Genomic DNA, 22,585 nt, shown 5'->3' with positions numbered 1-22,585 from the left:
AAGAGAGAAATAGGCTTTGTAGAAAAATCCGGGATAAGAAACAAGGTTCCGTATTAATAAATTATGACACAGCATTTCTATGTGCACAATTCAGTGGTGGAATGTAACTAAGTACATTTACTCAAGTACTGTACTTCAGTACACATTTGAGGTACTTGTACTTTACTTGTCTTTTCTTTTCATGCCACTTTCTACTTCTACTTCACTACACTTCAAGGGGAAATATTGTACTTTTTACTCTACTAAATTAATCTGACAGCTTTAGTTACTAGTTACTTTCCAAATTAAGATTTTTGCACACAAAACATATGTAGTTTCTACGATGTGTTATTATAAATTAAACTACCCAACAACAACAAGTACAGCTAAAATGATTGGCCAATTAAACACTTTTGATTGTTGATTGACAGAACCGTTTTGATCGTTTACAGTTTCTAAAATGTGAGGAATTTTCTGCATTGAGTACATTTTCCTGATGATATTTACATACCTTTATTTAAGTAACATTTTCAATGCAGAACTTTTACTTGTACATGAGTATTTTTACAGTGTGGTATTAGTACTTTTACTCAGGTAAAGGATTTGAATACTTCTTCCACCACTTGCACAATCAGGGAGTGACTGCTACTCTGGCTGATTAATAAACCTACTTTACACCCAGAGCTGGGCGATATGGAGAAAATCAAATATCACACTATATTTGACTAAATATACATACATCTATAATGCGCCAATATTGTAGGGCTGACTATTGGTGCTTTCACAAAATATTAACACAATGAGAGTGGATGATTGTGATTGTGATTGTTGATTGTTTATTGTATGTCTTGTTGATAGTTGATTGTTTATTTTTGTCTTGTTAAATTGTTGATTGCTTATTTTATGTCTTGTTGATTGATTGTTGCTTTTTATATCATGTTAAATTGTTGCTCCGTGGGTCCAAGAGGACTGAAATTTCATTTGTGCCTTATGTCATGCATGTTTAGCACATCTGACAATAAAGCTGACTTGACTTGACTTGTGATAAATAATCACCAGTAATGTGGCTATAATGACTAAGTGGGTAAAGGCAAATAATAGACACAGCTAGAACAGTCTGGGAAGTTCAGAAAATGTTTAAAAGACCATGTGCCATATCACGATATCAAAAATGTAATAAGACATTCAGCCTTATGTCCCGATGTCGATATAATATAGATATATTGCTCAGCCATATTTACACCTTGCCCTTTTCATTCCCATCACATGATTTGTCTCCTGCCCTCCTTTCTTCTCTTACCTCCCTCATTATCTTCCTGATCTATTTTCTGCGATGGCCTGCGGATGTTGTCAAGAGAGACGATTCCCTGGTAAGCTTCTCCGGTCACTTGTATCACGGTGTTGCTGTACTGGTTGTCCTCCACCTTCAGTGACATCTTGGCCTTGACACTCAGGGGTTTGTCAGAGCAGAAGCTGACCTCAAACTCCACCTGCTGGTTAACATTCAGCCTCAGGGTGGCTCTGTGCACCAACGGACGCTCTGTAGAAGAAGGAAAAGTGTCACCAATGAGAAACATGGCAATGGCTGTCTCTAGCATAGGAAATAATCCTATGTTGAGCTCAGAAAAAGATAGACTTTTAGCAGTATCCCCGTATACTGTATTTTCAGTGAAAACAGAAACACGTTCCTGGAGTAATTTGTAAATGTGATTTTCTCCATAAATGTGTTGTTTTCAATTGTAAAATTTTTGTTTGGTTCGGGCAGGATTTAATTGATTGTTTATTGTTTTAATGTGAATCTGTTTGTTTTGTGGTCTCTCACTTTATTGTAAAGCACGTTGAGCTACACTCTCTGTATGAAAGGTGCTTTACAAATAAAATAATAGGTTTATTATTATTATTATTATTATTATTATTATTATTCATGAGCACCTTCAGATTTGTGTGTCTAGCATAAATTCCATTGTGTGAATTGCTAACTACTAATTGTTTAAGTGGCGAGGAGTTTTACAGGTTGAGGTTGTCAGTGGTGTAATGTAACTAAGTTTATTTCCTCAAGTACTGTACTTAAGTACAAATTTGAGGTACTTGTACTTTACTTGAGTCTTCTCTTTTCATGCCACTTTTTACTTCTACGCCACTTAATTTCAGAGAGAAACATCGTACTTTTTACTCCACTACATTCACCTGACAGCTTTAGTTACTAGTTACTAAACAAATGAATATTTTTGAACACAAAACACACGTAGTTTATAAAATACGATGTTTTATTATAATTGAAACTACCCAACAATATAAAGGCCTATAAGAAGAGCTGAAATGATTAACCGATTAAACACTTAGTTGATTGACAGAACTGTTGGATTGTTTCCAGTTTCTAAAATGGGAGGATTTTTCTGCATCGAGCACTTTTACTTTTAATATTTTAAGTACATTTTCCTAATGATACTTACATACTTTTACTTAAGTAACATTTTCAATGCAGGACTTTTACTTGAGTACTTTTACAGTGTGGTATTAGTACTTTTACTTAAGTAAAGGGTCTGAATACTTATTCGCACTGTACCTGCGTCAGTGGTGCCCTCAATCTGTGTGGAGTGGATCGAGCTGCAAGTGTTGCCAGGAGCAGCTTTGAGGGAGAACACTCCATGTTTATCCAGCATGTCAATCTGGACCTGCACGACACACAGAGCCGCAAAGCAACCTTTGTTGACAAAGTCCCCTATTATCAACCGTATCTACTGTATTACGTTTATGTGTTTTACATACAGTTGATTTTAGTTGTCTAATAGCTGAAGTAAGAAAATATGGAATGCTGCTAAACAAATGAATAAAATAAGAGAACAAAGGAATATGTCTCCTCCCACCTGAGCTGGAACATTTCCATCATTTAGCAGCACCACGGGCCGGGTATGCCTGCTCCCTGCCAACACTTGTTTGAATTGCAGCATTGGGCTTCCTCTGCTGTTCCTCAGAGCAGGACTCACCACACACACACTGGGCAGAGTGCCCTCTCCCACTATGTCGAACTCCAGCACCTTGCTCTTGAATGTGGGTGTCATTCTGGATCGGACAGAGAAAACAGTAGGTTGACAGTGGCCAGCAAGGCAAATTAAGAGGTGATAATATTATCTTACTACACTCACAGTAGTTGTAGAAATAAATGGGCAAACAAACAAACAGCAGAGAGAATACTGAAGTAGCATATACACACAGTCACAAAATCATGTACCTGCTGGTAACATCCATTGTGACCTCAAATACAGCACTGTATTGCTGCATCGTCTGGGGTGTGAAGGTGACCACAGCGAACATGTGTGACTGGCTGGGAATGCTTAGGGTTGTAGCAGACAAATCAAAAACTCCCACGCTGCCTACGCTACGGGACATCTGTAAGGAAATACAGTGTATGTTTTGACATGCTAACAAACATCTGCCACAATCATTATATTATACTCCTGTACGCATTTATACATGCCTTACCTTAGTGGCAAACGATTTGATGGCCAAGCTGAGCACACAGGGCACCTTGTTGTTGTTGGAGAGTTTGAAGCGCGCCTGGGCAGTTCGCCTGACCAGGACTTTGTTGAAAATAAACTTGTTCTCATCCCGGACGTAAATGCCTTCAGCATTGCAAAACTGCTCAGAGGACAGCTGACTACTGTTTTGGCACAGATGGTGTTCCTCAAAGACAGAAGCCATGTCTAACGCTATACCTGGGAAACAAAACAAAAAGAAAAAAAAGAGAGAAGAGAGTTAGATACAGTATTACCGGTAGTCAAAGGAAAAGTGATTACCACTTTTGGCCTTGATGTACTGTTGACCCTCTAAATGTTTACAATGTCAATCCTTTTGTGATCCTTAATGTGAAACCTTCTGATGAAAGATAAGATAACCTAGATTACATGAGTTTTTAGATTCTGATATAGCACAGAAATAGAAACAGCAGTAAGCACTGTTTGACTTCTGAATGGCAATAGCTTGTGCCCATCTTAGTGATCTCAGGAGAATTGAGCCATTTGGAAGCAAGTGGCAACTTTCCTCAAGTTTATTATTCAAAGTAGACAAAATAGCGTTGCACAGCTCTCACCTGGCTTACAGACTTCAGCCATCAGCCTGTACGGTATGCCATCAGGCTGGTCTGAGGGGTCACGGTCACTGATGTCAATGAGCAAACCCTGGATCCAGTTGCCCAGCTGTTCAGCGACACAGTCCACTGTCACCACCTGCTGAGACCCTGGCTGCAAGCACCCTGTGCAGGGATACACTGAGAACAGCCCCATGGTGAGGCGATTCTGGAGAGAAACATGGGAAGATTAGAGAGGTACAGATGGGAATACTGGGGAAAACTACTTTCTACAGTTATTGAAGTGCCTTCCTGATGTGAGCGGCTTTTAAACTAATCAACATCTCACAGAACTTCATCTAAATGTATTATCATTTTGCGGGGCTTTGTTTTGGAATTCCTCTCGGAGCCTCCTGTGCTGCAGTTCCGCTCTCCGCATGAACTGTTACTGATGCGCTGGCAGGTACGCTGTTTTACCAAAACACAAATATCAACAAAACCATTGGGAAAAAAATATTAAAAATTAAAAATCATATTTTTTTTCAATAATGTACCCCCTTTGAATTGTGTTTTTAAAGGTCCCATGGCATGAAAAGTTCACTTTATGAGGTTTTTTAACATTAATATGCGTTCCCCCAGCCTGCCTATGGTCCCCCAGTAGCTAGAAATGCCGATAGGTGTAAACCGAGCCCTGGGTATCCTGCTCTGCCTTTGAGAAAATGAAAGCTCAGATGGGCCGATCTGGAATCTTCCCTTTATGAGGTCATAAGGAGCAAGGTTACCTCCCCTTTCTCTGCTTTGCCCGCCCAGAGAATTTGGCTCACCCATGAGAAAGACATCATGGCTTTCAAACAAGCAAAGTGACAGTTGGTCAAGGCATTAAGTTTGATCAATTAATACAAAACATTATTAAAATGGATTTGTAACTGATGATGGTTTTGTTATGTTTGTTTGACTCATTTTAAAATACACGACTAGGCTAGATAGGACTAGAGACAAGTGAAAAATATATGCTTTTCTGTAATTTGGATGAATTGACCATTTATGACCTACAATCTCTCTTGCTGTGCTATGCATGCATTGTATTTAACACAATGACACCAATCCCCAAAATGTAAAAGAACACATGATGAAAGTTAACAACAAGCATGTCATGCCTTTCAATGATTATCTCTGCGGGAAAATGATAAGGTATTTTCTAGTCTTGCATCGCTAGACCTTCTTGCACAGCACCGCGGAGGAGGGTCTGGCTAGTCCACACAGCATTCTGGGATTGGAGAAAAACGTGCTCTGTTTTATGGGCATTTCTTTAAATCAATCACAATCGTCCTCGGCGGTGCTAAGCGCCGAGAGGAGCCGTGATCACGCTGAAAAATAGCCTCGGGAAGGAACTTATTTTGGTGGAACAACGTTCAAAAGTTGTTTTAGTCGTTCAATAGAAAACTCAGATTCAACAGATAGTCTAGCTAGCTGTCTGGATTTACTCTGCAGAGATCTGAGTAGCAGTTAACCATGGTCCTCATAAATCCACCGGAGTTTAGAATTCCAACATGAAGGAAGGTAACAGCCGAAAAGAAGGACATACGGACATACTAGGGCTTTTCTAATGAGTTCTCCTACATTCTTAGAAAACATGAAGAAACATGGAGAGGATTGTCCAAACAATACAAAACCTGCACAAATGAATAAGCACCGTCATTGTTGTCATCTGTACTAGCAGTCTCTCACCTGTGTATTATTCATGTCTTTTAATAAGGACTCGCGTCTCGCTTTGCTACTGGCACCAGTGGGTCTCTCTGAATGGCTCTCTTGAAGAATCTTACTCCCTGGACCCCTGAGACCAGTACAAAGGGACACAAACAACAATTAATTGTGAACCTCTTTAAGCAAACTGATATTAGAGAAGGACTATGACAGTTTTAAGACCTTCACCTCCTCATCATTTCAGGCAGCAATGTCCACCTCTGACAGTTAACAGTTTACAGGTGGACAATAAGTTGTGTTGGCATTTACCAAAGATTTGAACCTTTCCAGAGACATAGCTGATCAGATAAGTAAATGTTGGAATCCATTCTTCAGGTCCACAATGCATGTTAACATTTTTAATGCAATACATTGTACATTTCATCACGTGTTAGCACTACAACCTAACCTTGAAACATAATTGCTGAGAGCAAAACCTAATACATTTTTTAGTTCTTCAGTGTAATTTATGCACACAATGTTATTTGTTAAATTGTAATACTGTAGGTAATGAGCAATTTAAAGGAGAGTACCAGAGAGATGTTTTCTTATCTTTAAAACGATATCGGACCCAGTGAGAGCCCAAACAAGCTACATTATGTTTTATTACCCCTTCCTTTTCAGTAAGGTACTGCAAGTCGTTTGTGCCTGCCAATACTGTTTACTGTAAAGCCAACACCATCACACTAGTGGCGCTAGTCTTGCTCACAACTTAATAGGAATTACATATAATGAAGTGATATACATTGGCAATTTTAGACTATATTGTTTCCGAATTGTATTGTTGCTTTCACATCACAGGACTTCATCATAAAGGCCGCACATTCCCTTTAGTCAGGCAATAAAACATTTGCAGGGATGGCAACACAAGGATGCTCCAATGGAACTTCATTTGTAAGGTGTATTACATTTTACAGCAATATGGGATTTGTCACATATGGCAGCAAAAATGGTTCTCTACACTATTGCATCACCAAGCCAACAACAACTGCCTTGAGCTGCTAGTTTTAAATCTCTTGTTTAACTTTGACATTTGAGTTGCCATTTTAAAGCTGTTTTTTTTAATGACTGTTCCATTTCAACCTAGGTTAGTAAGTGTTAGCCCTTGTGTCTGTGTGTATGTGTGTGTGTGTGTGTGTGTGTGTGTGTGTGTGTGTGTGTGTTCTGTTCTCCTACCCTGACTTTCCTGGTGGCGCAGGGTCAGTGATCATACGGCAAATAATAAAACGGCTGTCAAAGACTCCATTGTTCTCTATAGTGAAGCTCTGGCTTTTCTTGGAGCCATAGACCAGTGGTCCGAAGTCGATGTCACATGCAGGTGTGATTTTGTACCTAAAGGACCACACAGCAATTCACAATTTGGATTTTTTGCTGACACTCAGAACAACCTCCTTACAAATACACTCTGAAAAAAATTCTGTAAGGCAAAATATATACTGACTATAATGTGAAATGGTACAAACACAAAGAAAGATAATCAACAGAATCTAAAAATAAAGTTTAGTGAGGGGTATAACACAATCTAAATCGGAATTAACTGTAATAATCCTTCTTAATTACTGATAAAAAAAATTACACAAAAGAGACAAAATGAACCAAGCCTTAACCTGGAGAAGACAGCCTTGACTGAAACCTTGATGGCTAGGATGGCTATGGGTTCTCCTCCATTCCTAATGTTGGGTTCAATCACCTGCAGAAGGAGAAAAACAAAATCTTAACTGGAGTGCATTCTAAACCGTTTCCTTTAGCCAGAGACAGGCAAAGCTAAGGTTACAAAATCCTTTTCCATCCCACTGTGACTTTAATATATATTTGAACCTTCCCCTCTGTAATAATTAAGAGCATTGTATGGCTCTGACCTGGCAAGGAAGGACAGGTTGCTCTCTAATTAGGACTTCTGTATTTGGTCTGCAGAGGATTTGAACTGTTGTGAGTTTATCGTGGGGCAATAAAGTACCACTCTGGGGGGACACCGTGAAAATGGATTCTAGGTTTGGCTGGGTTGGGTCGGTCCGCTGACATATAAACCTTGTGAAAAGAAAAAAAATGCAAGTAAACAACTTTATTAGTTTCATGGTGAGTCCAAATTTACTTACAGTGACGTACAAAGTACAACTGAAACTGATACTTTAATATTATGGTGCACTCTTTAGTCAAAAAGTAGCAATTCCAACTTACTTGTAAGCTATTTCATATTTCCCTTGATTTTTCAGCCTGAGAGACTGTTTGGCCTCTTCAAAGACTTTAATGGTTCCAAAGTCCAGACAGCCATCTGCCACAGAAACAAGTGTATCGCATATCATTTTAATTATTTTGACATCAGGGCTGTGACTCCTGACTCACTCACTCTTCTGGATTAAAATCTCAGTCTGGACTACATGTGCTTTAATAGAATTAAACACCTTGCAAATTAGAGGAGGCGCAAATTTAATTTGACCTTTACATGAAATGATTGTAAGCTCTACCAGTTTGTACCTGGTGTGATGTCCAGAGCTATGTCATAGGCTTCAGCTGTGACCTGTATGTTTTCTGTGTGTATGATGCCTAGAATCTTCTCCAAATCAGATACCTGAAACAAAACACACAGCACATACTGTAAACATACAAACACCTACTGTAGCGGGACCTACCACAGAGGCGGTTTTAAGTACTTTGTCAGATACAATGTAGAGTAAAAAACACAGTATGCCTGTGCCAGTGGGTTGACTTAATTAGCTCCTTTACATAAACTTAATGCTCTACAAGTACCACTGGTAACCAACTCCCTCTAGTGGTACGCGGATAGAATCTATGATATATATATATAAAAAAAAAATTAATTAATTTATAAACATAATACTATGAGAATATTTGTACTACAACATTACCAATAATAGTACTTAAACTATGATCAGTAATTTAAAATAAGTTTGTTTAAGTGTAATATTTTTGTTTTGATATCAGCTTGCTACATTGTTACGTTCATGTACGGAACACGCATACATCAATAATTAGTTACGAGATATGTTGACAAGATAGCAAGCAGAGGTAAAATAAATGGTTCAAAAAACACTGCAATCATGGCACCTAACAGGAACTATTAGGGAAGTGTGGATGAGGAGGAAAATATTTTGAGCAGCCCTGTTGAAACTATAGTGGACGAGCACAAGTGCCAGTCACTACTTAAGCAGCGGTGGTGAAGTCTCCACAGCACCTGCTAGCAGCAAATCATGCAAAACAGTAAGGAGATATGACCCGAGTTACCTCAAATTTGGCTTCTGTTGGAGCGGGACGGAGGAAGTGCAGCGTGGTTGTGGTTGTCGACAATAAATATTGTTTTTAGGAATAAACCTGCCTCCTGCGTGAACTGTCCGTAATTGAATAGGGCAGGCCTATGCTGCTCTATTTGTTTTTGACGTGGGCCATAATGGTGGTACTTCAAAGCCTAATATTTTGTGGTACATGGTGTGAAAAGTTTGAGACACTGCTGTAGTCAATCCCCTTTTTTTGCAGTGATGTCTTTGCTGCTGCTGAATATACAGTATTTTACAACCATAATCTATTGTTGACCTCATAGTGCCCTATAAATGCCAATTAATGCCTGTTTGTCTGCCCCCCAGTCGCGTCTGGCCACAGTTTGTAATAGATTCATCATTTTTTGCATTTTGTTTCTAAGTGTTTGATATTTACTTTCCATGTATATTTGCTATGTAGCTATAATCACAGTAGACCACCTTAAATTCAGACCCCCTCTCCATCAGCTGACTATGTAGGCCTAATGTTAGGGTTATCCACACATCCAAACCATAACTATAACAATAACGATGTGAGCATCAGCACTTATGAACGATTGATTAATGGCTGCAAGCACATCGGCTAAATAATACACTAATACAGCAGATGAAAAATTACAGGAATGTCACTAGTATGAACTCGGTTACAGTTTATGAACTGTATGAACCTAAAAATAAGGTTATTGTCTACTGGCGGGCCTCTGTACTGCTAACACAGTCGCCCCCATAGCTCCAGAGTGCCGGATATGAGGGCAACCAGGCGTTGTGTCGGATCTGTGCACAGCACCTGAACCCATCACCGACAGTATGATAATAACATCCAAAACGTTCACTCTCAGTGGTTTCTCTGACATGAGACATACTTTCAGAATATTAATGTTTAAAAATACAAAAACTGCCACAGAGCTATTTATAGAGCCGTAACCCCACCTAGTGGAAAAGTCCCGCCACGCCACTGATCCTCAGGTGTGGAACAAATAAACTTTTCACATACACTATTCCTGAGTGCTACTGTTCAGACATTTAATAAAAATTTTATAAAAATAAAAAGTCCTTAATAAATCTAATTTCTCTGCAATGTCATCTGCCACATGGATTTTGATTGGCTGTCAGTGTTTCTATCGTTCATCAAATCGCTCGTGAAGGGGTCCCAACGATATTGTTCGCCACTGTCATTACACACTGGTCTCTCTCTCTCTCTTTCTCTCTCTGTTGACTGGATATGCAGTGTTTTTCTGTTGCATGTGACAGAGCCAGTTTTGAGTGCTTTGCCGGGTGGTGATATGTTAATATGTCTGTGGTCACATTTTGTCAATGGGATAGCATCGCAACTGTGCAAGATACAGTCACAAAACTTTACAGGTGTGTAGTTTAGATCAAAATGAAGGCCAAATTCGAAAATGGGTGTGGTCTGAGCAACAACTTATGCCCCCCTACGCCTCTGACCCATCTTGGCTGGTGTGATCCCATTGCTAGATAGTCTCTAGTTAAATGTTTGCGGTCAGATTTTAGGGCTGGGCCCCCCCACTTTACGCCTCTGGCCTGACAACTGTGCAAGATAAAGTTCTGAAACTTTACAGGTTTGTAGCTGACATCAAAATGATGGCCGAGATCATAAATGGGTGTGGGCAACGGAAGTAGGAGCACACACACACACACACACACACACACACATACACACACACTTAACCCAACTGGCTCGATATTGCCTCGCAGCTGGTGTGATCCCTTTTTTGTTATGGCTCATGAAGTAGCTGGGCATAACACATCACAAGATGGTTTCTAGTTGCATCAATAGCACTTCCATAATGCACACTGAGCTTAGTTCAAGTTCATACTAGTGTACTTCTATAGTTTTACTCCACCTCCAGACGTAAGATCTTCTTAATGTTGAGCGGCCTCCTGGACCTGAAGTGCAAGCTTAGGGGAAAAGAGGAGTTCGGTGAGATAATGCCCTCATCCTGTAGCAAACTGAACTCATCACCCAACTCCTCTACACCCTGCAGCCTCCAAGATACCGGCAGAGCTGTCCTATTATGCAGCATCACACTACGACTCTCCTGCCTAAAAAAGAAAATAGATTGACCAGGAAAAGGACAGAGGGATAGACAGTTTAGTTCATACAAGAATTAGAAGATAATTGCTGGTATCGCTGTAATTAATGCATAGTATTTTGACGTTATCATGCTGCTTCTCTCTTTGGAAAGGGTTCACTGTGTTTTGTGGAAATCACTTGTCAAGATATTGTGGAAAAATACTCTTTGTCTTTCCTGAATTTGTATATTATACATATATATTTTATACCTGTGCAGCAAAGTCCTGTCAAAGTGCAAATGCTTGCTTTCCAGCTCCAGCTCTGGCCGAACGCCCCAGCAGGAGACGTTGATGATGACAAGCTCGGGATTGTCCCTGATAGAGCACACAACGCTGTCCTTCATCTGTCCCAGTTTGGTTGGGTAGGCCCACACTGCCAACTCCTGGCAGCAGGACGGTAGAATATTAACATGTACAAATACTATTATAATAGTTATCTGTATTACTTTAATGGAACACCAACATATTCTCAATCCGGTATTTCCCTGTGCTACTTTTATCTAGCATTATCAGTTATCTGAATGAAAGGTAAGACCTGTACGGTACCTGTTTCTGGTCAGGTTTGAGAGTCATGGTTGGGGGTTCCAGTAAATATGTGGTGGCTTGGCTATCATGCTGGAAACTGAACTGGACCTCAGCCTCCAGTTCAGAATTGTTATGAATCACTAGTCTCTCCATGTTCTCGGGGTACCTATTTTCCTTATATCTACACAAACACAGAAACACACGTGAATGAGGGCTGGGCAAGACATTCATATTATATCAATAACGATATATGAGACTAGATATCATCTTAGATTTTGAATATTGTAATATTGTAATATGGCATAAGTGTATTATTTTTTTCTGGTTTTAAAGGCTGCATTACAGTAAAGTGATGTCATTTATTAAACTTACTGTTCTCGCATTTATATTATTTGCCTTTACCCACTTAGTCATTATATCCACATTATTGGTAAATATTTATCTAAAATCTCATTGTGTAAATATTTTGTGAAAACACCAATTGTCAACCTTACAATATAGTCAAAATATCAACATCAATGTATTTAGAATATTGTGATATTTGATTTTCTCCATATTGCCCAGCCCCTATGTGAATCTGTAAATATAAAGGCAAAGACTGATACAAACACACTAAGCCATCCACAGCAATCCCTCTGCCTCTCACCTGTCTCTGGTCTTGCCACAGAGTAATGGTCCAAACTCAAAGTACTCAGGTTTGATCGTGTAAACCTTATGAAGCCCTTCTTCCATTTGTGGTACCTTCTTACTGTGGGCAAAAATAGTCCTGGGGAAAGCATATATGGTAACTTTAGGTCCAATCGAAATCACATTTAGTCATCCATTCTTGCAGTCAAAAATTATGTCAATGTGTTTTTAAATGTATTTTAAATAGTTTTTTTTAAAATTATTTTTAATATTTTTCTATTTTTAAAAGAAAGAAAAAGAGGACAATGAGATAGTGATGGAGAGAGGTAAATGGAAGGCAGCATTATTAAGAACTGGCAAGCTTCTTGGAACTAGTCTATGTCAAAATGAGATGGTGCTGTTTGGTAGGTGGGCATGAACAAATCCAGTGAACATTAAGAAAAAATCCAAATGTTCTCGTCTTTAGAAAAAAGGTAAAATGTCTTTATTACAATGTCTTTATTACATCTGGCACATTCGATTTCAACTTCCTGAAGAAGGCTAGATGCTGAAATGCATTGAAGTGATGTTTTTTTATATTATTTTAGTTAGAATGTGCCAAATGTAAAGGCATTTTACCAGTGCCTTGGATTTTTGTCTTAATGCTCATTTAATTATTGTGTACTGTCCAAGACAGTAGCAATCTAAGACACATCAATGTATTGACCATTTCTTATTAATTACGTAAAGCCTGGACTCAGAGTGACTCATGCATGCCACTGGATATGTGTAAAGTTCAAAGCATCTCTGTTCTCTGTACTATTCAGACTTCAGGGACAACGTGTCTCTGTGATATGATGAAACGCTTGACCCTAAAGCTGGATAAATAACTCTCACTTCTATTTCTTATATTGTTATCTGGGATAACCCCTCTTTTCCTCTGCCTTCCCCCTTTTTTTTTTACCATTTATATAACCACATTACGTTGTTAAACAATGCTGACTGACATGTAATCTTTGCAGATGGAAGGATAGGTGCAAATTCCTTTGCAGAAGAGCTGGTAGCGTCTCTGGGTCCCCAGTAGCTCAAAGTTGAAGGTCTGTTCAAACTTCCCTGGGGAGGCTGAGTAGAACCCAATCTTCAGAATCACCTCACCATTGGCTGGTACAATCCAGCGAAATGTTGTCAGGCTACACACACACACACACACACACACACACAGATTTAGTAAAAACAACGACAAACCACAATGTGTCCTTATAGTGTGTATGTGTGTGTGTTGTTCCTTGCCTCTGGTTGCGTTTCAGCTCTGAGTTTCCTTGATCTTGGTCTGGTTCAGGGCGGCCAGATGTGGAGGAGATACGTAGAGGAGGGGAGGAAGGCCGGTCAGAAACCTTTGCTTTTGTCTTGTCTGAAGTTTGTCTCTTGCTCTTCTGACTCTCTCTGCCCTTTTTCTCCTTGTCCTTTGTTACTGCACTCTCCCTAACGCTCTCCTTGGCGGTGCTTTTGGAAAGTGTTGCTGCTGCCTCGTCCTGTAGTGTGTGCACACAAACACCGTACTTTTGATTCATTGATTGTTGTAATTTGGCATCATAAACGTGCATGACCATGATAGAGGTGAGTGGTAGCTCGTATTTCATAGCAGGTGAATTCTTAGTACTAATTCTTAGTACTCTTTTATTTTATTATAATTAAGATCACATTTCCTGTAAATCTTGCTGCGTCTTGCTATACAAAAAAGTGTGGCTTCTTCAACAAGATTAAAAAAAGACAATGTTGTGCATGTCCATGTAGTTGCTGGTGCAGGACAAAAAAGTGAATGTTCAAAGAAGGTGAACAGCTTAATGGTCTGGAAAAGTACTTTAATAGGGCAAATAAGGCACACAACGTTTCGGCACACAATTTGGCCTTCCTCAGGTGTATTTGATTGCAGTGACCTATGAGCCTTATCGGTTTTCATCACATCACATGATCAGAGGTCATGTGATATGTGAAAAATAAACATACATTGAAATATTATTCGAACATGGACGTACTAATACTATTCAGATTGGGCAATTAAGATGACAAAATAATGACCTCACTGTTTCACTTTACAATCGTGTGCCTTTATTTAAAGTGCCCATATTATGAAAAAATCACTTTTTCTGGGATTTGGGTTGTTATGTTGTGTCTCTAGTGCTTCCACACACATACAAACTTTGAAAAAAATCCATCCATGCTGTTTAGAGTGAGATACGGTTTCTGAATGTGTCCTGCCTTCAGTCTCCGGGTGAGCTGTTCAAAATCGGCAGGGCTTGTGACGTCACAAGCCGAAACAAGCAGGCTAAACGCAACCATTAGCTCGTAGCGTTAGCGTTAGCATTAGCGTTAGCATGCTAACGCTAGCATGCTACCTAGCAAAGCACTTCTACAACACACACAAGTTCACCATAATCTACAAAAGAACTACTTACATGTGCGCCCTCATTTAGAAGTCTCCCTGCTAATCCTGCCTTGTAACTGACCGAAGTTGTAGAAACAGCCTTTCTTTTACTGCCTATGGAGCTAGCTAGCTGACATGATCTACATCTGAGCTACTGAGCATGTGCAGTGCAATCAAAGATAGTACAGAAGAAGAAGAAGAAACGAGGTCTCACTCTGTAGCTAAAACAGAGACCAGCTGAAAAGAGGATCTGCAGCAGTGAGAGAGAGCGGTGCAGTACAACAAAAATATGGTGTTTTTTGAAAATTAAACCATGTAAACCTATTCTGGTACAACCTTAAAATACAAGTATGAACCTGAAAATGAGCATAATATGGGTGCTTTAAGTATTATTCCGGAGCATTAAGCTGTTGTGCGGACGTCACCTTCTTTGAACATTCTTAGACAAGATTGCCACTTCCACATTGGTAATTTTGCACTTGTGTGTTTTAGGGTGTTTTCACACCTACCTCATTTGGTCCGGACTTTCGGACTTTTCAGTTTGATCCGAACCAAAATTACAGGTGTGAAACCTCCCCTGGAAAGACCAAATTTTGGTTCGATAAAAAGAGGTGGTCTCGGTCCGGATCAAACTGAACCATGGTCCGGTTCGTTTATAGTGTGAAAGCTTTTTTTGGATGGTTCGGACTTTCGGACCAAATACAAGAAGCTCTGGCAGGCTCTCCTTGTGTTACCGGGGAAGCTCCTTTAAGGAATAGCTCGGTGCTTAGTGTGTAGGCTACATGAGAGAGTGTGTGACGGTGAATGTGCTCAGAGCAGATAGCTGTCGGCTATCAGAGCAGAGAATACATCAGCAGTTTACTTGTTAAGTGGTAGTAAATGTACAGTGTAGGTTTCTGTTTGTCTCTGAATAAACGCTCCAGAAAGAAAGTTCCCGTGTCTTGCTTTTCAACATCACAACAAAACTAAAAGAGCCGCGGCAGTAGGGGAGAGCAGCAGTCAGTTGAAAAAACTCCGACACAGCCCGTCTACAAACCAATCAATTATAAGTATCTGGAGACGCAGCTCACATATGTAATGACGGCAGGACGTAGTTTTGTCACGTATAGATCTTTAATGCGCTTGCATAACTGCAGTGTAAAACCAAAACTTACTGGATCAAATGTATACAATGTAACAAAAACATGAACCTTGGTCCGGACCTTGGTTCGGACTTTAAGGTGTGAAAACGCCCTTAGTGTATTTTATTGTAGTGGGAAATTACCATTACCTTTGCAACTGACGCTTGCACATCTTTCCCTGCATCTTTCTTCTTCGCATCCTGTTGACTCAGCAATGAGGAGACCAGGAAGGTGAAACAGTTACAGGGGAGTTGACTGTTAGATTGCTCCCTGTTTTTGGGAAAAGGAACCACAGAGAAGCTGGTGGGAGGAGGAATGGGTGGGCCACTGGGTCCCAACCCCAAATCTTCCAACACCTAACAAGACCAAAGGAAGCAAACAAATTATACAATGGTGATAAACTAGGGAAAAACCAGGCTACATTTTGGGAAGATATATACAGTAAACAGAAACAGAAAAATCCGCCAAACCTCGACTAGTGGAGGCAGGGTGCTGCCTTTGAGCAGCTCTGTGGCACTTGGATAGTCTTTCCCTGTTACATTCAGCACAATGTGAGGGATGAAATCCTGTGGATTGTTCTGTGGAGACACCTTGCCTCCACCCTTGTCTGATTCAGCTGGTACTGCAATCTGGCTGGGCATGGGAGACATGATCTTGCTGTTGGATTTCTTGGTCTTCCTGCCAACGGGGGACTGTGCAGATGGGGTAATGATATATTAAGTTGTTGTGTTCCAAATGTTAGCTATAGTAATACTGAGGCGTTCTTTGTCTATGTTAGTCTTTCATGCAAGTGTAATGAGGGCAGCTTAATACTAAAGGTTTTCAAATTTCTTCTTACTGAGTACAATTAGCAAGTATGGTGTAAGATTACATTAGGAAAGGTATACCTTTTACACATTTAAACTTCACTCTGTGTATACATGCAACAATACCACTAAAATAGCTTAGTATAACTGGCGTTACCCCAAAATGTATAGTAAGAATACTCAGTTCATGACTTTAACCCTGTGGGGTATGAGCCAATTTTTTTCTCCAATATCTGGGTTGCCTGGTTTCCTTGATTAACAACCTCATCCCTGTGTTGTGTCCGGTATACCCGCCACAGCTGACCTATGCGCGCGCCAATGTGACATCATGGGAGCGCCGTAACTATTTATACTTGCTTGTGGTGGTCACGACACTTGTTGCAGTCTTCTCCTGAACAGAGGTGTCGCTAATGAGCAAAGGCTACCGACTTTTTGTATAAAAAGTTAAACAACAGCAGAACTGGCAGCAGCATTGACGTCAATGTTTTGATTTGATTCGATGACCTACTTCGTCGGATCAAGACTTTCATTCACCATAAAAGAACTCATCTTAACCCAGTGAGTTTACAAGAGAGACTTGCAGTTACTCTGAGAGTCCTGGCATCCGGTTGCCCTCGAACTCATGCTTCCTGTTTCCGCTTTGTAGTGTGCCGCTGAAAAAAATAGAATTGTGGCGTGCCAGCGAGATCTACGTCATTTTGACATCACATTGGCGGGCGCCAGGTCGGCTGCGGTGACTGTAAAAAGGCCTTAATGCAGAATCAAGTTTTAGACACAGAGCTCTACAGTGCGACCGTTTCACTCGCATTTGCGACTAAAAATAGATGTGTGCAAACTGTAGAATGTATTTAGGAGCACATGTGCGAATAACCTATCTTTAGGGTATTTTCATACTTGCCGTTTTTTGCAGATGTGGCCGCCAGTAGCTCCCATGAACTTCTCTACATTTAGTTTTACATGGTTGTTCTGTTTTTACTAGAGCACATACAGGGTGTCTCAGAGTGGCCGCTCTCGGCTCGTCGTTATATTATGTTGCAGCGAGCCTGCCTGCTGCGAGCGTTGCCTGCGTGCGTGGCGTTTTGAAAAGTAACAGTTCAGATCCACCTGGCCGTGTGACGCTTCTGTCGCGCCGCGCTCCACTTTATTCCTATGGGTGACGTCAAGCGACTTTAACACGCCCGCAAAGCATCCTGGGAAGGCGTCAAAAAATCTGGCAGATGCCCATCTTTATGCAAATGAATCCGTTGAACGCGACGCGACTACCCAATAGAAGTAGACGAACCTGCTGACCTTTGTCGATCTGAAATGAAGACAGATTCAGCAACTGTATGGCCTATTTCTCTATTTTCTGAACTATTTTCATAAAATACGAGATCTTATTCTGAACGAGCCGCCATGATGGTCGTTTTGAAATTCGGGAGTAGCCAGACCCACGTGACACGTTCATCCAATCAGCTGCCGGGCAAGGGTATGAAGCATCAACCATGGATGTATCGACACCACGCTTCAGTCGTGTTGCAAAAATGGATCCGCATCTTAACCACAGTTGCAACCGCTTTATCGGCATTGCTATCCCTGTTAACTGAACAAGTAGTAAAGCATGTTACAGAGGCGACGTCTCTCTGCCGTCCCCTGTACAGGTAAAGCTGTCTACACATGATCCGCGTTGAACAACTCTGCGCTGGCTGTGCCGTTGCTTTTTCTACGAGGGGAGCGGTGGAGACAGTAGGCGCTGCCCTTGGCGTCGTGCAATGCTCAGAATTGCTGCCGAGCGCTGCGTTTAATGCTCATATTATTTATAACTTATAACTCTGATCTCGTAGCCACTGATTTTTCAAGCTGCAACTTAAACCAAAAGCAACGACGTATACCTGGGCCACAGTTTGTCTCTGTGCTCTGCCTGCCTGACTGACTGCCTCCCCGAGTTGGTCAAAAAAGTGCCTTGGGACACACCGAAGCGACGCCAACTTGAGCGTACGTTCTGTGCATGCGCGAGACGTAATACGTCGCCGTTACAGCAGGCAGCACTAATCTGTATTGTCGCCCAAAAAATTAAACACCATGTAATGAGTAGGGTTTAAAGTTGTGAGTTCCGGCAGGCCTTTAGGTCTGTGTCTGTCTCTACAGAAGTTTGCCCTTTGGACCACTTAAAGTATGTGAAACAGGCAGATGGTACATAGGGGGGTACGTGAGTGATAGATAAAGTAATAGAAAATATGATACATCGGGCTGAGATGCACACTATGTTCTGTACACAATTATTTTTCAGACTAGAAGTATGGGAATGTCTTAGTAGCTACGCAGGAGACTGAGAATGTTTTAGTAGCTATGCAACGTCACACGAGGATAGCGAAGTGGAGTCAGATCAATAGACCAATGAGATTTGGACACATCTGGTCTGCAACGCCAATGGGAGAGGACGACGCCCTGTGAGACTAGCAATATAAGCAGAGACATTTGAGACGATCAGCAGTACATTTGTAGGAGCTGGACAGCTAACTGCTTTATCGTAGTCTGTGGAGTTGTTGCATTTGTGCTCTGTAAATACTTTTATTATAACTTTTTGAATTCGGCTATTTTGTTGAAGGACCTTTCCTAATAGTGAGGATAAGCAAGAACCTAACAGTTACACAGAGCAGGCTCACGTAAGGAGCTGAAAAGTAAATAAAAAGATTTGTGCCGTAACGTGTAATCTTGTAATTTCTTTTTGATTTATAAAATTGCCATTGAAAAACGTCATTTACCTTATCGTTTAGAAACCGGTACCGAGGTCACGGTATTGGTATCAGTATTGAATGTTTTTGAACGATACCCAGACCTATTGTCCCATGTCAGTTATTTTGTATTTTTAATTCTGTTAATACTTTTTCCCACTGTGGATATTGCCCCTTATAAACATACTACTGCATGCAAAGTCATGTGACTCCGCCCCGTCCAGTCTGCAGCATGGAAGCAACAAGGAGAACTCAAACCTAACTGAGCAACAGGAGCAGCAGCTTGTACATAAGAAAAACGCAGTGTTGCCTGCGCTCTGTCTCTAGGGACAAGGACTTTTCCATCTAAAAAAAAAAGAAACCTCCCCTGCAACATTGCTGTAATGTTACCAGTAATTATAGAGAAAACACAACTGAAAGTCAGCAAACCACACCTTCTCTGTTATGGCCTCCTCTGACACGGCTGGGGCTTCTTCAATGGGAAGCGGGACAAGCAACAAGCCCTGGGCTCGGTCCCAGTTTTGCAGGATGTGCTCCACCTGGTCCTGGCTCTGCTCATACACACTGAACTGAGACTGCAGCTCATCCACAATGGACTGCATATGGTGGATAGGAGAAACAGCAAAGGTATTACACATAGGCCATCAGCATAACAGTATCTATTGCATTTTTTGCGTGGCAGAAGATCAGTGTTGGTGTAGCCTGGCATTGCCAGACAAATGCAAATGACAATGCAAATGCAGAGCAAATTAAACATTAGCTCGCAGATTAGTCTGGTTTCCAGGCTAGGTCAGCTCAGTAGTGACACTAAATACTCATTTGATAATAGATGGAGTGCATTGCTGTGTGGTGTTGACTGTGTCACTCTTTTACATAAGATAAGATGCTTTAGTGCCACTGCATGTTAAACCAAAGATTCTCTATAACTAAAGATAGCGCTTACACACGTTATTACATTATTATACATCCATGTATGAAATGGTACACATTTCCTGTCTCCTAAATGGGCGTGGACTCATTTGAAAGTGTAGTGAACGCTGTGTGGATGGAGAGAAAAGTTATTTTTGCATAAGTTATTAATATTTTCCACAGCTAAAAGCCATATTTTGCAGGGGGGACGACAGCAAATGCAGCAAATGCAGCAAATGAGCGCGGGTCCGATTCGAACCCGGGGCGCTGCCAAGGAATCAGCCTACATGGGGGTGCACACTCTACCGGGTGAGCTAGAGGCCGCCCCTTTCATTTATATTTTATGTTTTCTTTTGAGGGGTGCAAAAGTGTTCCACCAGAACAAGTTTCCGAGACTATTTTGCAGAGCCACCGTCGCTGCGTCCGGAGTTTAGCGAGACAATTGTGATTGGTTTAAAGATATGCAAACAACCCAGAGCGTTTTTTTCTACTATCCCAAAATGTATGTGTGGAGAAGCCAGATAGATATCCACAGCACTGTCCAGTAAGGTCTGGCTAGTCCACTCAACATTCAGTGCTCTGGTTGATTGGCATTTCTTTAAACCAATCACAACCGTCTTGGGCACCGGTCAACAACGGTGCCTCTGCAAAATAGCCTCGGGAAGGAACTTGTCTTGGTGGAACATGGAATTAAAATGGCTGTCGAGTGTGTGATGAGAATTTCACCCAAAAAAAATATATATAATTTGATTGTCGGTTCTAGCTCTGAGGATGTTTCCTGAATCGACCAGAGTTTAGAATGCCAACACAAAGAAAGTGAAAGGTGAGGCGGAACCCCCAGCGGCACCAGGACTATCCCATAAATAAAACATCATCAATAAAGACTAGTAACAAACAAACAAAAAGGAACAATGTAATTAGCCTTTTCTCTTTTTGTTATGTCAGTGCATCCAGTAGTATGTGGTAATTTTGAAATAATTCACAGGAGATTCATAAAGTGCTATACAACTCATTACTCCCCCAAAACTTCCAGTTGTGCTCTTCAGTAGGTCATACTCTACTCAGCAATATAAGAACAGGTACTCGGTAGTTAAACATACTTACAGTATAATTATCTTTAAGTTCTACCTAAATGTCCAATATTTCTCAGTAGGTCATACCCCATAATATTAGACAAGGAACCAGTAAGTTAAAAAATACCTACTATATACATTTTTTTTCAAGTTTCCTCATTGTTACGCTGTAAATGTATCTGTACATAGGGTACTGCTGCACAATTGAACTGTAAATTGGGAAAAATTACACTGTGCGTTGCAGAAAATAATCTAAAGAGTTACCATAATTTATAATAATGTGATAAAGTTAATTTGTAGTGTTAGGTTGAATGTGTCATTGCCTTTGCTTAGCAGTAAACCTACCTTTTCTTTCTCCAGATTGTCTGTGGGTTGAGGAGACTCTGTATGTAATGCTTTGGTTTCTTCTGTCTGCGTTTGTGAATTATCAGCCTCTTTGACATGATGCACTGTCGTAGCAAAGAGGACCATATGTCAGCAACTAAACCAATGAGATTACAGTCTATATACTATTATTCACTGCATATCATTCACATTTCCTGGCGCCAAGACATTGAAAAATAATTTGTCTAACAGTGTCCAGCATTAAACAAAAGTGGGATTCTTTGCAGTGGCTTGCACCTTCATTTAAAAGATTCTGCTCTCTTGCATCCACTAGAGTCTTTTTAGCGTTGTTAGAGGAAGAAATCCTCCGTCCATTCAATGCATCTGTTGACTGGGGAAGAAAGGAAACAAATTAGTTTCATGATCACCGATGGGGAGACTAAGTAAGTGTGCTTATGGGAGCTTGCATGTATTTTGGTACACATATGATTTTGTTCATAGAGGAGTGTTAATGGAATACCTGCTTTCCCACCAGCAAGTTCTTCTTCTTCGACGTGTCTTTAGTGTCCTTCTTTCCTTCTTCTCTCAACCTTTTCATCTCCTCCTCATGCCTCTTTTCTTCCTGCTTTTTGGCTTTACGCTCAAGCTCCCTTACAAAAACAGACGCACACACAGCCACACGTTATTTAATTTTTTTATGTTTGAAAATATTCCCACTATCTGGTGGAAGCTACGTATATTATTGTTAGGGCCTGAACAGTTTAATTAGTATTTGTGAACAAAACTCCTAAACGAGGCTCTAGACAGGACTTCAAATAAGTGATGTACACAAAATCAAAGACTGGAGGGTTAAATGACAATTTGATCCAGGTATGCAGACATTCATTCCAATCTATCTCAATATTTATTCTATCATGTCTTTAGATAT

General features: G+C 40.6%; 1 protein-coding gene across 3 annotated transcripts in view; it reads right to left on the bottom strand.

Annotated features, from left to right (window-relative positions):
• Window positions 1-22,585, bottom strand: part of hydin (HYDIN axonemal central pair apparatus protein) — a 128,284-nt gene that overhangs the window by 19,293 nt on the left and 86,406 nt on the right. For all 3 annotated transcript variants that reach the window (XM_036003247.1, XM_036003248.1, XM_031309972.2), the window contains exons 45-68: window positions 22,178-22,307; window positions 21,955-22,048; window positions 21,679-21,782; window positions 19,786-19,947; window positions 16,302-16,523; window positions 15,981-16,187; window positions 13,576-13,817; window positions 13,293-13,475; window positions 12,326-12,445; window positions 11,701-11,860; window positions 11,365-11,537; window positions 10,926-11,124; window positions 8,264-8,357; window positions 7,967-8,060; window positions 7,648-7,816; window positions 7,396-7,478; window positions 6,965-7,120; window positions 5,774-5,879; window positions 4,070-4,274; window positions 3,463-3,695; window positions 3,212-3,369; window positions 2,847-3,042; window positions 2,546-2,654; window positions 1,280-1,519 (exon numbers count right to left, since the gene is read on the bottom strand). In XM_036003247.1, the coding sequence (XP_035859140.1) occupies window positions 1,280-1,519; window positions 2,546-2,654; window positions 2,847-3,042; window positions 3,212-3,369; window positions 3,463-3,695; window positions 4,070-4,274; window positions 5,774-5,879; window positions 6,965-7,120; window positions 7,396-7,478; window positions 7,648-7,816; window positions 7,967-8,060; window positions 8,264-8,357; window positions 10,926-11,124; window positions 11,365-11,537; window positions 11,701-11,860; window positions 12,326-12,445; window positions 13,293-13,475; window positions 13,576-13,817; window positions 15,981-16,187; window positions 16,302-16,523; window positions 19,786-19,947; window positions 21,679-21,782; window positions 21,955-22,048; window positions 22,178-22,307 (3,839 nt within the window). The remainder of the gene's footprint in view (window positions 1-1,279; window positions 1,520-2,545; window positions 2,655-2,846; window positions 3,043-3,211; window positions 3,370-3,462; window positions 3,696-4,069; window positions 4,275-5,773; window positions 5,880-6,964; window positions 7,121-7,395; window positions 7,479-7,647; window positions 7,817-7,966; window positions 8,061-8,263; window positions 8,358-10,925; window positions 11,125-11,364; window positions 11,538-11,700; window positions 11,861-12,325; window positions 12,446-13,292; window positions 13,476-13,575; window positions 13,818-15,980; window positions 16,188-16,301; window positions 16,524-19,785; window positions 19,948-21,678; window positions 21,783-21,954; window positions 22,049-22,177; window positions 22,308-22,585) is intronic.

The sequence above is a fragment of the Sander lucioperca genome, chromosome 7 (genome assembly GCF_008315115.2).
Source record: "Sander lucioperca isolate FBNREF2018 chromosome 7, SLUC_FBN_1.2, whole genome shotgun sequence".
Classification (NCBI taxonomy): domain Eukaryota; kingdom Metazoa; phylum Chordata; class Actinopteri; order Perciformes; family Percidae; genus Sander; species Sander lucioperca.
This window is presented reverse-complemented; position numbering and strand designations above follow the sequence as displayed.